This window comes from Podarcis melisellensis (assembly GCF_964234715.1).
Source record: "Podarcis melisellensis genome assembly, chromosome: 6".
NCBI lineage: Eukaryota > Metazoa > Chordata > Lepidosauria > Squamata > Lacertidae > Podarcis > Podarcis melisellensis.
This window is the reverse complement of record NC_138538.1, coordinates 2,922,468-2,934,703: the sequence shown is the minus strand read 5'-3', so window position 1 is coordinate 2,934,703 and position 12,236 is coordinate 2,922,468. Positions and strand designations below refer to the sequence as shown.

The 12,236-nt window shown below is 47.0% G+C and overlaps 1 protein-coding gene across 3 annotated transcripts in view; it reads left to right on the top strand.

The window, feature by feature from the left end:
• HCK (HCK proto-oncogene, Src family tyrosine kinase) overlaps window positions 1–11,764 on the top strand; it is a 34,094-nt gene extending 22,330 nt beyond the window's left edge. For all 3 annotated transcript variants that reach the window (XM_081917000.1, XM_081916999.1, XM_081916998.1), the window contains exons 10-13: window positions 2,711–2,787; window positions 8,096–8,249; window positions 9,235–9,366; window positions 10,872–11,764. In XM_081917000.1, coding sequence (XP_081773126.1) covers window positions 2,711–2,787; window positions 8,096–8,249; window positions 9,235–9,366; window positions 10,872–11,074 — 566 coding nt within the window. In that variant the 3' untranslated portion in view covers window positions 11,075–11,764. The remainder of the gene's footprint in view (window positions 1–2,710; window positions 2,788–8,095; window positions 8,250–9,234; window positions 9,367–10,871) is intronic.
• Window positions 11,765–12,236: the final 472 nt, after the last annotated feature.

Sequence of the window (12,236 nt, the reverse complement as noted above, 5' to 3'; positions counted from 1 at the left end):
TGGAGCTGCTAGACAGCTGCCCTGGACACAGAATTGACCTGCGTCTCCATGGACAGTTGTGAGTCCAGAATGACTCCCAGGCTGCGCACCTGGTCCTTCAGGGGCACAGCTACCCCATTCAGGATCAGGGAGTCCTCCACACCTGCCTGCCCCCCGTCCCCCCAAAACAGTACTTCTGTCTTGCCAGGATTCAACCTCAATCTGTTAGCCGCCATCCACCCTCCAAGGAGTGGAAGGTTCTGCAGCAGCCTTTGTCAACCTGGTGCTCTCCAGATGTTTGGGGCTACAGACTCAGCCGGCACATCTGGAGGGTGCCCGGTTGGTGAAGCTTGTTCCATCCCCAAGGCTCTATCCCCAAAAGGAGGTTTTTGCAAAAGGCACGTGCCCAACAATACCTTTTTCACTCATCCTTCTCTATCTGTTTTCAGCCTTCTCATCACAATCAAGAAGGCTAGAAACTGGAAACATTTTGAAACACGAGTTCCTTTTTTTATATAAGGTTTTTTTTATTGACAGTTTTCACATAACAAATTATTCAAATAAATTATTTTTCAATATTTCCCCCCTTTTCCCCCCTCCCCAACAAAACCTCCCTCCCCCCTAGGACTTCCCTCAGCGCCTCTCTCTGATTTCTCAACCAATTTTAACTTCTGCGTATTATAAAATTGTATACACTGGTACCTCAGGTTACATATGCTTCAGGTTACAGACTCCACTAACCCAGAAATAGTACCTCGGGTTAAGAACTTTGCTTCAGGATGAGAACAGAAATCGTGCTCCGCTGGTGCGGTGACAGCGGGAGGCCCCATTAGCTAAAGTGGTGCTTCAGGTTAAGAACAGATACGGGTTAAGAACGGACCTCTGGAACGAATTAAGTACTTAACCCAAGGTTCCACTGTACATCCTTATATTATCTATCTACTATGTTGACCCTCACTAAATTTGTGTATGCTTATTCAGAACCTGCCAAGGAGTCCAGTTCATTTTGTTGTCTTTTTAAGTAATTTGTAAAAGGTTCCCATTCTTCTTTAAAGTCACAGTTGTTCTTGTCTCACAGTTTGTATGTCAATTTCGCCAGTTCTGAATGATCCATCAATTTCTCTTGCCACTGTTCTTTTGTCAGGGTTTCCTCATTCTTCCATACATGTGCTATTAAGACTCTTGCCGCCGTTGTCGCATACATAAATAAATTCTTTATTTTCCTTGGCAGGTCTTTTCCTACGATCCCTAACAAAAATGCTTCTGGTTGTTTTTTTTACAAATTTTCATTTGAAGATTTTCTTCAACTCATTATATATCATTTCCCAGAAATTTTTAATGTCTCTACATTCCCACCACATACTCCGGTTTCTCTTCAGATCGTATAAATCTTTCGCCTTTTATTGAAACCCGAGTTCCTTAAGAATCGGGGTTATTGCCTTGTTTTTGGCAGCAGGCAGCCTTCCTCACTGTCTCCCAGCATCTACAGGGCTGGTACAATTTAGCAGCATTCTGCAGAGGCGCCGTCAGCTCCTAGCACATGAGTGCCACATGCCACGGAGGTTGCGCAGGATGCGGCATGCAGCTGGGAGGAAGAGATAGCTGGGTGGGGAGGCCAGATGCAGCATGGGAACGAGGAGGAAGAAGATAATAATAGAATTGCAGAGTTGAAAGGGACCCCGAGTGTCATCTAGTCCGACCCCTGCAATGCAGGAATCTCACCTAAAGCATCTCTGACAGGTGGCACCCAACCTCTGCTTAGAAACCTTGAAGGAAGGAGAGTCCGCCGCCTTCCGAGGGAGTCTCTTCTGCTGTCTGACGGCTCTTGCCATCAGAAAGTCCTTCCTGATACTTAGCCAGAATCTCCTTACTTGTAACTTGAATGCATTGGTTCAGGTCCTGCCCTCTAGGGCAGCAGAAAATGAGTTTCTCCATCTTTCATGCAACAGTCCTTAAGATATTTGAAGTCAGATGGTGCTGCGGGTTAAACCACAGGGCCTAGGATTTGCCGATCAGAAGGCCGGCCGTTCGAATCCCCGCAATGACGGGGTGAGCTCCCGTTGCTCGGTCCCTGCTCCTGCCAACCTAGCAGTTCAAAAGCACATCAAAGTGCAAGTAGATAAATAGGTCCCACTCCAGTGGGAAGGTAAACGGCGTTTCCGTGCGCTGCTCTGGTTCGCCAGAAGCGGCTTAGTCATGCTGGCCACATGACCCAGAAGCTGTACGCCGGCTCCCTCGACAAGTAAAGCGAGATGAGCGCTGTAACCCCAGAGTCGGCCATGACTGGACCTAATGGTCAAGGGTCCCTTTACCTTTACCTTTATTATGAAAGTGCCTTTAACTCTAAAGTGGGAGTAAGCCCCTCTGGAACAGAGATTACTCCGGAGTCCAGACGCAGAAGACTCGGCTGCATAACTGAGAGGCCACCTTACCAGATGTCCCTGCAAAACTCTTTGGTGCTAATTATGATATAGGGCAGCCTTTCTCAACCTGGTGCCCTCCAGCCGTTTTGGACTACAACTCCCATCAGCCCCTGGGAAAGGCTGATTATTGGGAGACAGGGTAGGGTAAGCCCGTGTCTCTGAGCATCCAGACAGCCCATGTCTATGTGAGCCTGGGAACAAAGTATGTGCTGCGCCACTGAGCAACGGGTCCCTTCCTAATGGAAGATCTGGCCCCTTCTGAAGAACACAATGGACTGTGCCCTGATGAGTTTCTTTCCTCTCCGCAGGTAGTTTGCTGGATTTCCTGAAGAGTGACGAGGGTCACAAACAGCAGCTCCCTGTATTGATAGACTTCTGTGCCCAGGTGAGTGTGACCTGAAAAAGAGACCAGGATCAGGCCAAGGGGAGCTGATCTAGTCTAGCATCCTTTTCTCTCTCTCTCTCTCTCTCTCTCTCTCTCTCTCTCTCTCTCTCTCTCTCTCTTTTAAAAAAATAATGATTCATTTTTCATTTTCATTCATTACATACATCTCAAATTCTTAACGTTTACTATATATTCCTCCCTCCCTCCCCTCCAAGACTTCCCCCAACTTGCGTTTCTCGTTTGTTTCTATTTTCATCCGCTTTGCTATCTCTCAACAGAAAAGGTTATTAATAGCATAACAGCAAACCTATAAACCTAAAAATAAAATTAACTACATCTTCTTATTTCACTATCTTCTAAACATTTTCTGATGCTAATAATTTGGATGTTTATTTAAATCCTGCCATCAAGTCTATTGCCTTCCTTTGTTCCGCAAATATAATATGAATGGTTCCCACTCTTTTTCAAAGTCTCTGTTGTCTTTTTCTCTTAGTCTTTCTGTCATTTTTGCCGGTTCTGCATAGTTCATCAACTTCTCTTGCCATTGTTCTTTAGTTGGTATTTCTCCAGTCTTCCAATTTTGTGCAGTCAACATTCTTGCTGCTGTAGTGGCATACATAAATAAAGCCCTCATTTATTTTGGTATGTCTTGACCTAAAATGCCTAATATAGCATCCTTTTCTCACAGTGGCCAACCAATGCTTGCGACAAACGCACAGGTAGTACTTGGATCTCTCCCCTCCTGTGGTCGGAACTGGGATTTGGAAGCCTAGTAGCCATTGATAGCCCTCTTCTCAATGAATTTGTCTCATCCTCGTTTAAAGGTGCTGGCCATCCCTGCCTCCTGTGGCAGCAAGTTCTGTAGTTGTCAGGTTTGCGTGCAGGAGCCAGGCTCTGTGACCAGTAGGGCTTCGCAGGATTGGGGCCTTCCTAAGTTTGTTCTGGAGAGGCAAGGAGCGGCCGCACAGGTGAGGCCACTTGGTAACTCACAGCACCTGGTGGCAAGAGCCGGGAAGGGATATAAGGTCAGCATTTCTTTGCCACAGCAACATGCTTCCTGATCCTTGAACCTCAGCTTCTTGACTCCCTGCTTCCTGATCCTCGGACCCCTGACTTTGTGACTCCTGGCTTCTTGATCCTCGGACCCCTGACTTTGTGACTCCTGGCTTCTCGATCCTTGGACCCTGACTTCGTGACTCCTTGCTTCTCGATCCTCGGACCCCTGACTTCGTGACTCCTGGCTTCCTGATCCTCGGACCCCTGACTTCGTGACTCCTGGCTTCTTGATCCTCTGACCCCTGACTTCGTGACTCCTGGCTTCTTGATCCTCTGACCCCTGACTTCGTGACTCCTGGCTTCTTGATCCTCGGACCCTTGACTTTGTGACCTCTTGCTTCTTGATCCTTGGACTCCTGACTTCATGACTCCCTGCTCCTTGATCCTTGGACCCCTTACTCCTTGACTCCTTGCTTCTTGATCCTCGGACCCCTGATTTCGTGACTCCCTGCTTCTTGATCCTCGGACCCCTGACTTGACTCCTTGATTCCTGACACTTTTACCCTTGGCATATTGACTCCCGGCTCTCTGACCCTCAGACTCTTGGCTTCCTGAATCCTGGCTTCTGGACCCCCGTTCCTGCTCCCACCCCACCATCTTGCCCCCGGTCCTGACGTCCCTTGCCAGGACTTCGATCACCCATGAACAGGACCGTGACAGTAGTTTTAGCTATGCACTTTGTGGGAAAGGACTTCCTTTCATTCCTCCCAAGTCTGTCCTCTCATAGCTATAGGCAAGAGACACTTTTTAAAGCCTGACCCAAGGTGACTCAACCCAATGGGGTCTCTATTCCCTCTCTGCAGGGCAGGGCAATCCCAGCTAGAATTCCACACCTGCCCTCCATCCTGGTCAGCCAAGGAGCTCCTGCAAAACTGCGTAGAATCATAGAATTGCAGAGTTGGACCACGAGAGTCGTCTAGTCCAGCAGTGTAGGAATCTTTCACCTGACATGGGGCTGAATCCAAAAACCCTGAGCTTAAGAGTCTCATGCTTTAAAAACTGCGCTATTCCAGGTCTTGAATTTATTCAGCTGGCGCTAAACTTGTCTGGCTACTAAAAAGTCTGCAGTGCTGCAGCCTTTCTTTATAGGGTGTCAGTCATTTTGGGCATCCCTTTCTGAACCTTTTTCGACTCTGCAATATCCTTCTGGACAGTGGCAATGCTCCGTTTCGCCACCTAAGGTGAAGCAGGAAGGTGTCACCCTGCCATCCCACCTCTACCCAAGCCTCCCTTACCTGGTTTGTGTTGTGGCACTCGCAAAGTGGGAGTGGCAAGTTCTGGTGAGTTCTTGCCAGAAGCCGGTACTGCTACTGGCACCAACCTGGTGGTGTGGCGCTCTTGGGCTTCTGCCCTGCTTTTTGAGGTCAGGTGGCCAGAACTGTGCAGAGGATTCCAAATGCAGTCGTACCCTAGATTCGTACGACGGCAATATGTTTCGCTCGCTGCCCAAAACAACTCCACGAGGATTGTCCCACCTGTTCAGGGCCAAAGAAGCTGTCCAACAGGTCTTTAGGTGTGTGTGGGTCATTGGGCCATGCCAGCTGCAATGGCTGCTGGGACTTGGAGTCCTGTGACATGTGAAGGGCCACATGTTCCTTCCCCTGTCCCTGCATGAGCAACCCTGCAGATGTGAGAGTTCCTAGGCTTAGAGACCCTCCAGTGGGTTCCTAACAGCCAGGCACCACTTTGTTGGTGGGGTTTTGTTGCATTTAATATCTAGGGATGTGAGAGTGTTGGGCCACGGTTGTGAGAACCCATTGTTCCCCCGCAGTGATGCAGATTTGAATATGCAAATCTGCCTAGTGTGCTTTGTTTGTTTGCATTGACTCCTAAGGAAGTAGGAAACCTGGAACGGGTCCAAGGGCATTTCCTTCCTCTGGGTCTCCCTCCGCTACTACGGAACAAGGAGGCCTTTGTCACAACGGTCTGTGCTCTCCCTCCCTCCACCAAAACCAGTCCATCAAAAGAGCAGGTGTGCCCAGGCTGCCATCCATCTTGCTTAGGTCAGTGGGGCTGACAGTTAACCCCTTGGCTTCAGGTCTCTGCAGAGCCCCAGAGACATGTCGTCCGATAATCACTCAGCGCAAATCTCCAGACTAGGACGTTTTGAGTCAAAATCTCACCTCACCCATGACATTACATGGTTTTCGACAAGCCGCTCTCAGGGCGTAGAATCATAGAATTGTAGAGTTGGGACCCCAAGTGTCATCTAGTCCCACCCCCTGCAATGCAGGAATCTCAGCTAAAGCACCCATGACAGATGGGTCATGACCCAACCTCTGCCTAAAAATCTCCAAGGAAGGAAAGTCCACAACCTCCCGAAGGAGACTGTTCCACTGTCGATCAGCTCTTAAGGCCAGAAAGTTCTTCCTGATGTTGAGTCAGATTCTCCTTTCTTGTAACTTGAAGCCATGGTTTCGAGTCCTACCCTCCAGAGCAGGAGAAAACAAGATTGCTCCTTCTTCCATGTGACAACCCTTAAGATATTTGAAGATGGCTATCATATTGGCTCTTAGTCTCCTCTTTTCCAGACTAAGCACCCCCAACTCCCTCAACTGTTCCTTATAAGGCTTGGTTTCCAAACCCTTGATCATGGTTGCTGTCCTTTGCACTCGTTCAGCTTCTCAACATCCTTCTTAAATTGTGGTGCCCAGAATTGGACACAGTATTCCAGGTGTGCTCTGACCAAGGCAAAATACAGTGGCATTGGACCTGGACACTATAGTAAAATAGCATTCGTGTTTTTTGCTGCTGCATCACACTGTTGACTCTTGCTAAGCTTGTGGTCTACTAAGATCCCTAAATCCTTTTCACGTGTACTACTGGCATCTACGGGCACAAGTAGCTATCCTTTCAACTGGGTTTATAATGCTGCTTCTGGGTTTGGAGTTGCCTTATTTGACTCTCACCATAGTTGAGAATGAACATAGTTCTTTGGGGTTTGAACGGTACAGCAAACTGCAGTTGACTGAAGCTTTAGAAGTACACATGACTGCACAGTGGGAAGAGAAGGTGTCATTTATCAACCAGCCCATGATTTCTCAACCTCACCTTACAGGGTAAGGGTAAAATGGCGCAGGGGGGGAAACCATGTACCCCTCCTTGCGCTCCTCAGAGGAAACAATAAGTGCAAAGGAATCCTACCTGTCACAGTGCTCATCAGCATCACAAATCTCTCTCCTTCACTTATTTATTAATGTAAATTATTATTTATTTCATTTATTAACCGGCTTCCCATGAGGCACCCCAAAGCAATTTAATATAGCAACGTATATACAACTGTTGCATGCTAGAAGGGTCAGCCGGTGTCTTGATTTGCTGTTCTGTGTGGAGGCCGCATTGGTTTGCATTTGGGCAGGGGGCATGAGACTTGTTCCATTTGTCAGTGTTTGTAAGAAGAAAAAGATTCTGACCTCCCTTTGTCACCTCAGCCTGGTCCTCGAACCCTTGTTGGCATAAAAGAGTCCATGAGAAAAGTATCTTTGCAGAGTTTTGTTGTCGTTTAGTCGTGTCCGCCTCTTTGTGACCCCTTGGACCAGAGCACGCCAGGCACTCCTGACTTCCACTGCCTCCCACAGTTTAGTCAAACTCATGCTGGTAGCTTTGAGAACACTGTCCCACCATCTCGTCCTCTGCTGTCCCCTTCTCCTTGTGCCCTCCATCTTTCCCAACATCAGGGTCTTTTCCAGGGAGTCTTCTCTTCTCATGAGGTGGCCAAAGTATTGGAGAGTACTTTCTGCTTTTATTCTTAAAAGTCTTTCTGCAAAAGCAACTAACCAACTGTACACACATCAACACTACCAGCTTTCACCAACCAACCAACCAACCCAACCAAACTAACATTTCTCACTCTATATATACAACCCAGTGCAGGCCACTGACTCATGCTGACACAGCTTTTTTTTAGCATTAAAGAAACAGCGGCCAAATTTTAGCCGTGACACCATTAACATCGTCTGGAAGCAAATTCCTCCTCCCAAAGGGGGGAATTCCGTGCACCTGCAAGAAAACTTGTTTAAGGAAAGCTGCAGACTTTGCAGGTCACCATAGATTTCATTTCACAGAACACACTTGCCAGAGGCTGCTGCCAAGATTTACTGGTGCTGAGAAGCGATGTGAACCCAGTTCTGAGGGTGTGTCTGGTGAACCCCAGTGGTACTCTCAGCACACCAGTCATTTATGTTGTCCCAACCTCCCCAGGTGCTGCACTATTGCTCCCCTTACAATAGATCTCTCTCTCTCTTTACTGCAGATTGCAGAAGGCATGGCTTTCATTGAGAAGCGAAACTACATCCATCGGGACTTGAGAGCTGCCAACATCTTGGTCTCAGCCATGCTGGTGTGCAAGATTGCCGATTTTGGCTTGGCTCGGGTGATTGACGACAACGAATACACAGCCCGGGAAGGTGCAAAGAGAGGCTTTTTATATGCCATCCCCTCCTGCTTTTGTCCTGTCAATCTTTCTGTGTACAGTATGCATTAGGGTTTAGACAATAAGGATGGAGGGCAGAGAAATTTCAATCCAGTTTGCACTGAAAGGCAGACCTACCCAATTTGCACTTTCTGAAGCAACAGAATTAATACTTCTCCGAATTTTGCAAGGCGGTTCTCCGGAGTACTCCGAACAATCACAGGCAACACACGGCTAATAATGTTCTAACAAAATATTTGTAACATTTATTATTTCACAATTTTTAAACAGAAAAAAATGTAGTAAGAGTCACAAATAATAGAAGTCAATCAATGTTGCATGAACAAAATTAGAAAATGTAGTCAATCAGTATCAAAGAGGCAAACAAGCCTTTCAACAGTCACAGTCCTGTAACGGTGCGGTAATGGATGCTCCCAACGTAGCAATTCTTAAACAGAAAATATGTAATGGAGTCACAAATAATAGAAATCAATCAATGTTGCATGAACAAAATTAGAAAATGTAGTCAATCAGTATCAGAGCCAAACAAAGCCTTTCAACAGTCACAGTCCTGTAACCGTTCCAGACGTAGAACAGTTTTTCTGGATGATGAACTGTTTCGATAGTCACTCTTCATCAGCGAATAAATGGTCCCAACAGGTACATCAAGGAGCCAAGGATCAGTACTCACTTAGAAGTGTAGTCAGCTGATGTTCTACAGAACACACATAGCTTATCACTTGCTTTTTCTCTAAACACTGCATCCGGAGGAGAATCGCTTCATCCACTTTAGGATGCAGCTTCACAAACCTTTAGGAGCCAGATTTCCTTGCAGTAAAAGACTAGTAGTGCAGGCCCAGCCTGTGTCCACAATGCAGTTTGGGAAGCAAACCTGTTATCTGCTGATAAGCCACTTCTTGCTGCGCATACCATGCCATCTTTCTGAGCCTCCCCTTCTTTGTTTTGACCATCCTGGGCAGGTGCCAAGTTTCCCATCAAGTGGACTGCGCCCGAAGCCATCAACTACGGCTCCTTCACAATAAAGTCTGACATCTGGTCTTTCGGGATCCTCCTGATGGAGATCATTACCTATGGGCGGACCCCATACCCAGGTGCGTAATAAGAAAAGTCTCTTTGCAGGCACCCACACCAAACTTTTAAGGCACACAACTTTTCCTTGGAATTGTACTTCGTTAAGAGTGAGTTTGAGGGGTAAGCTGCAGTTCTCAAGATTCTTGGGGGGAAGCTGTGACTGTTAAAGAGCTATCTTTAGATGTTCTTTAGATACAGTACATGTTGTGGTTTTGATGTTCAAGTCTCCAGATTTTTTTGGCTCATGGCTGTGAAAAGTAGGGATACTTGGTGGAAAGGAGGAGCAGGGAGTGGTGATGGTCACAGAGAACCCCACGAGAACTTTAAGGGCTAGGGCAGCTAGTTATCCACCCTTGGTAGAAACAAACGTCCAAATAGCTCCACCAAGAGATCTTAGTTTAATAAGAATAGCATCCTGGTCATCCTTCCAAGAGGAATTGGCTGGGAAATAAACTGCTTAGGTAAGAAAATGATTTAACCTCTTGGATGTGCCTATTTTAAACTGCCTGATTAAATATGGGAGATTGTTTACCAAATACAACCATGTGCTCTCAAAAATCTCTGTTTGGCAGCTTTGTATGTTCATATTTGCATGCAGTGTTCCAACTTTTCTGCTTTCAGAAGGGATGTTATTTGGTGAGCAGATGGGTCCAATTTTACTTCATTTTTAAGTGGGCGATATCCAATGCACTTGTTTCCATTAGCAGAAGGACTGCACTAGCACACCCAAAATTCTCCCCCCTCCCCCCCCCGAATGTGGGCTGTGCCCTCCTCAAATCTGCTCCAAAGGGTTGGGGGCAACTCCTAGAACAGATTTAGGAGGCACTCAGGGGAAGGAGAAGGGACGCGGGTGGTACTGTGGGTTAAACCACTGAGCCTAGGGCTTGCCGATCAGAAGGTCAGTGGTTTGAATCCCCGCAATGACGGGGTGAGCTCCTGTTGCTCGGTCCCTGCTCCTGCCAACCTAGCAGTTCGAAAGCACATCAAAGTGCAAGTAGATAAATAGGTACCACTCCGGCAGGAAGATAAACAGTGTTTCCATGCGCTGCTCTGGTTCGCCAGAAGTGGCTCAGTCATGCTGGCCACATGACCCGGAAGGTGTACGCCGGCTCCCTCGGCCAGTAAAGCGAGATGAGCGCCACAACCCCAGAGTTGGCCACGACTGGACCTAATGGTCAGGGGTCCCTTTACCTTTACCTACAGGGGAAGGAGAGGAGAAAGGTTCAAGTGCACAAGGAGAATTCATTGTTCTGATGGAATGAGTCACATAGCTCTACTTTGGATGCCACCCTTAGCTTCTACAAGCCCATAGGAACCTAGGAAGCTGCCTTCTACTGAGTCAGAGCACTGGTCTAGCTAGCTTAGCATTGCCTACAATGAATGGCAGCTTCTCTCCAATATTTCAGGGATGGGATCTCTCTCAGCCCAACCTGGAGTTGCTGGGAACTGAACCTAGGACCCTCTGTGTGCAATGCAGGTACACAACCACTGAGCTATGGTTTCTCTCCCTTCCGTTTGAATTCAGGGATGTCGCACCAGGAAGTGATCCGTGCCCTAGAGCGCGGCTATCGGATGCCGCGCACGGAGGGATGCCCAGAGGAGCTCTATGAAGTGATGATGCAGTGCTGGAAACGCAAGCCTGAGGACCGCCCGACGTTCGAGTACAATCAGAGCATCCTGGAGGACTTCTTCACTGCCACCGAAAGCCAGTACCAGCAACAGCCTTAAAGGAGACGGAGGACCAGACAGCAGAGTGGGACAGTCACAGCAGTTCGATGCTTGAGAGAGAGCCAGTGTTTGATGTCACGATCCCCCTGTGGCTTAGGCAAAAGTAGCTGCCTCCATCTTGGGAGGTTACAAGGAACATTTTATTGATTGCTGTTGGGAGACGGGACTGTACTTGATGGACCCTCAAGACGATCCAACATAAGCAATTGTTGTGCTCATAGCTAAAATGCCTTTTAAAAAACTCCATTCAGTAGATGCCATTTCTGCTGAAGCATGCCATGCACTTTTTGTCTCAAGGTTTTGTTGCCTGCTAGAAAACCACTGGCTGTTGCTCTAGAAGTGTCTGGTGTGAGTGAGTGAGTGAGTGAGTGAGTGAGTGAGTGAGTATATATGTGTTTGTGTGTGTGAGAGAGAGAGATTGTCATTTGACAGGGGTGGAATGCAAGAGAATCTGACTAATTGACCAGGCAAGTAATATTATAAATATACAGTACCACTACTTACAGGCATTCTAACTAAGCTTTCCACCTCTTTCTTAATGCAAGGGATGGTTGCTTATTTAGCAATATGAAATTTTAATTCTGGATAGAAAACGGTTCCCTGAAATAAACCACAGATGGTGAGCCTAATTGGCTTATATTGATCGCAGGAGCCCTAGTAGCAATGAGATTAAATCCTAAACTATTCTGATCAATGTATTATTTACAGGTTATAATATTATAGAAATATCAGTGTATGCCAACAATATTCAAGGGAACAAACTGTTATTCCTGGTTTTTACTTGGAGTGCCAGGGAAGGTCTGACTGTTACAGACAAAATGCACGTATAATGAGAAGCAGGTTTATTTTTTAATTAGTTGTGTGTGTTTGTGAATCTAGATTCCTGAAGGTAGGAAGGAGTTGCTGAGAGTACTCTGTCCTATCTTTCAACTTGAATAAAGCCATGATGGCATTAAAGGGGCACTGAAAAGCTATCCTTGGATTCATGGAATACCTGACTACAGTCAAATATCGGGCAACTCTGCTGCCAGTCAGAGTAAACAATATGCAGCTGGGTAGAGAAACAGTCTGCCCTGGTATAAGGTGACTTCCTACAACCATTACAGGTGGACCGGACATTTGTGTGGTCTTTCTTGTGCTGAATCAGGAGTTTGCAAGACTC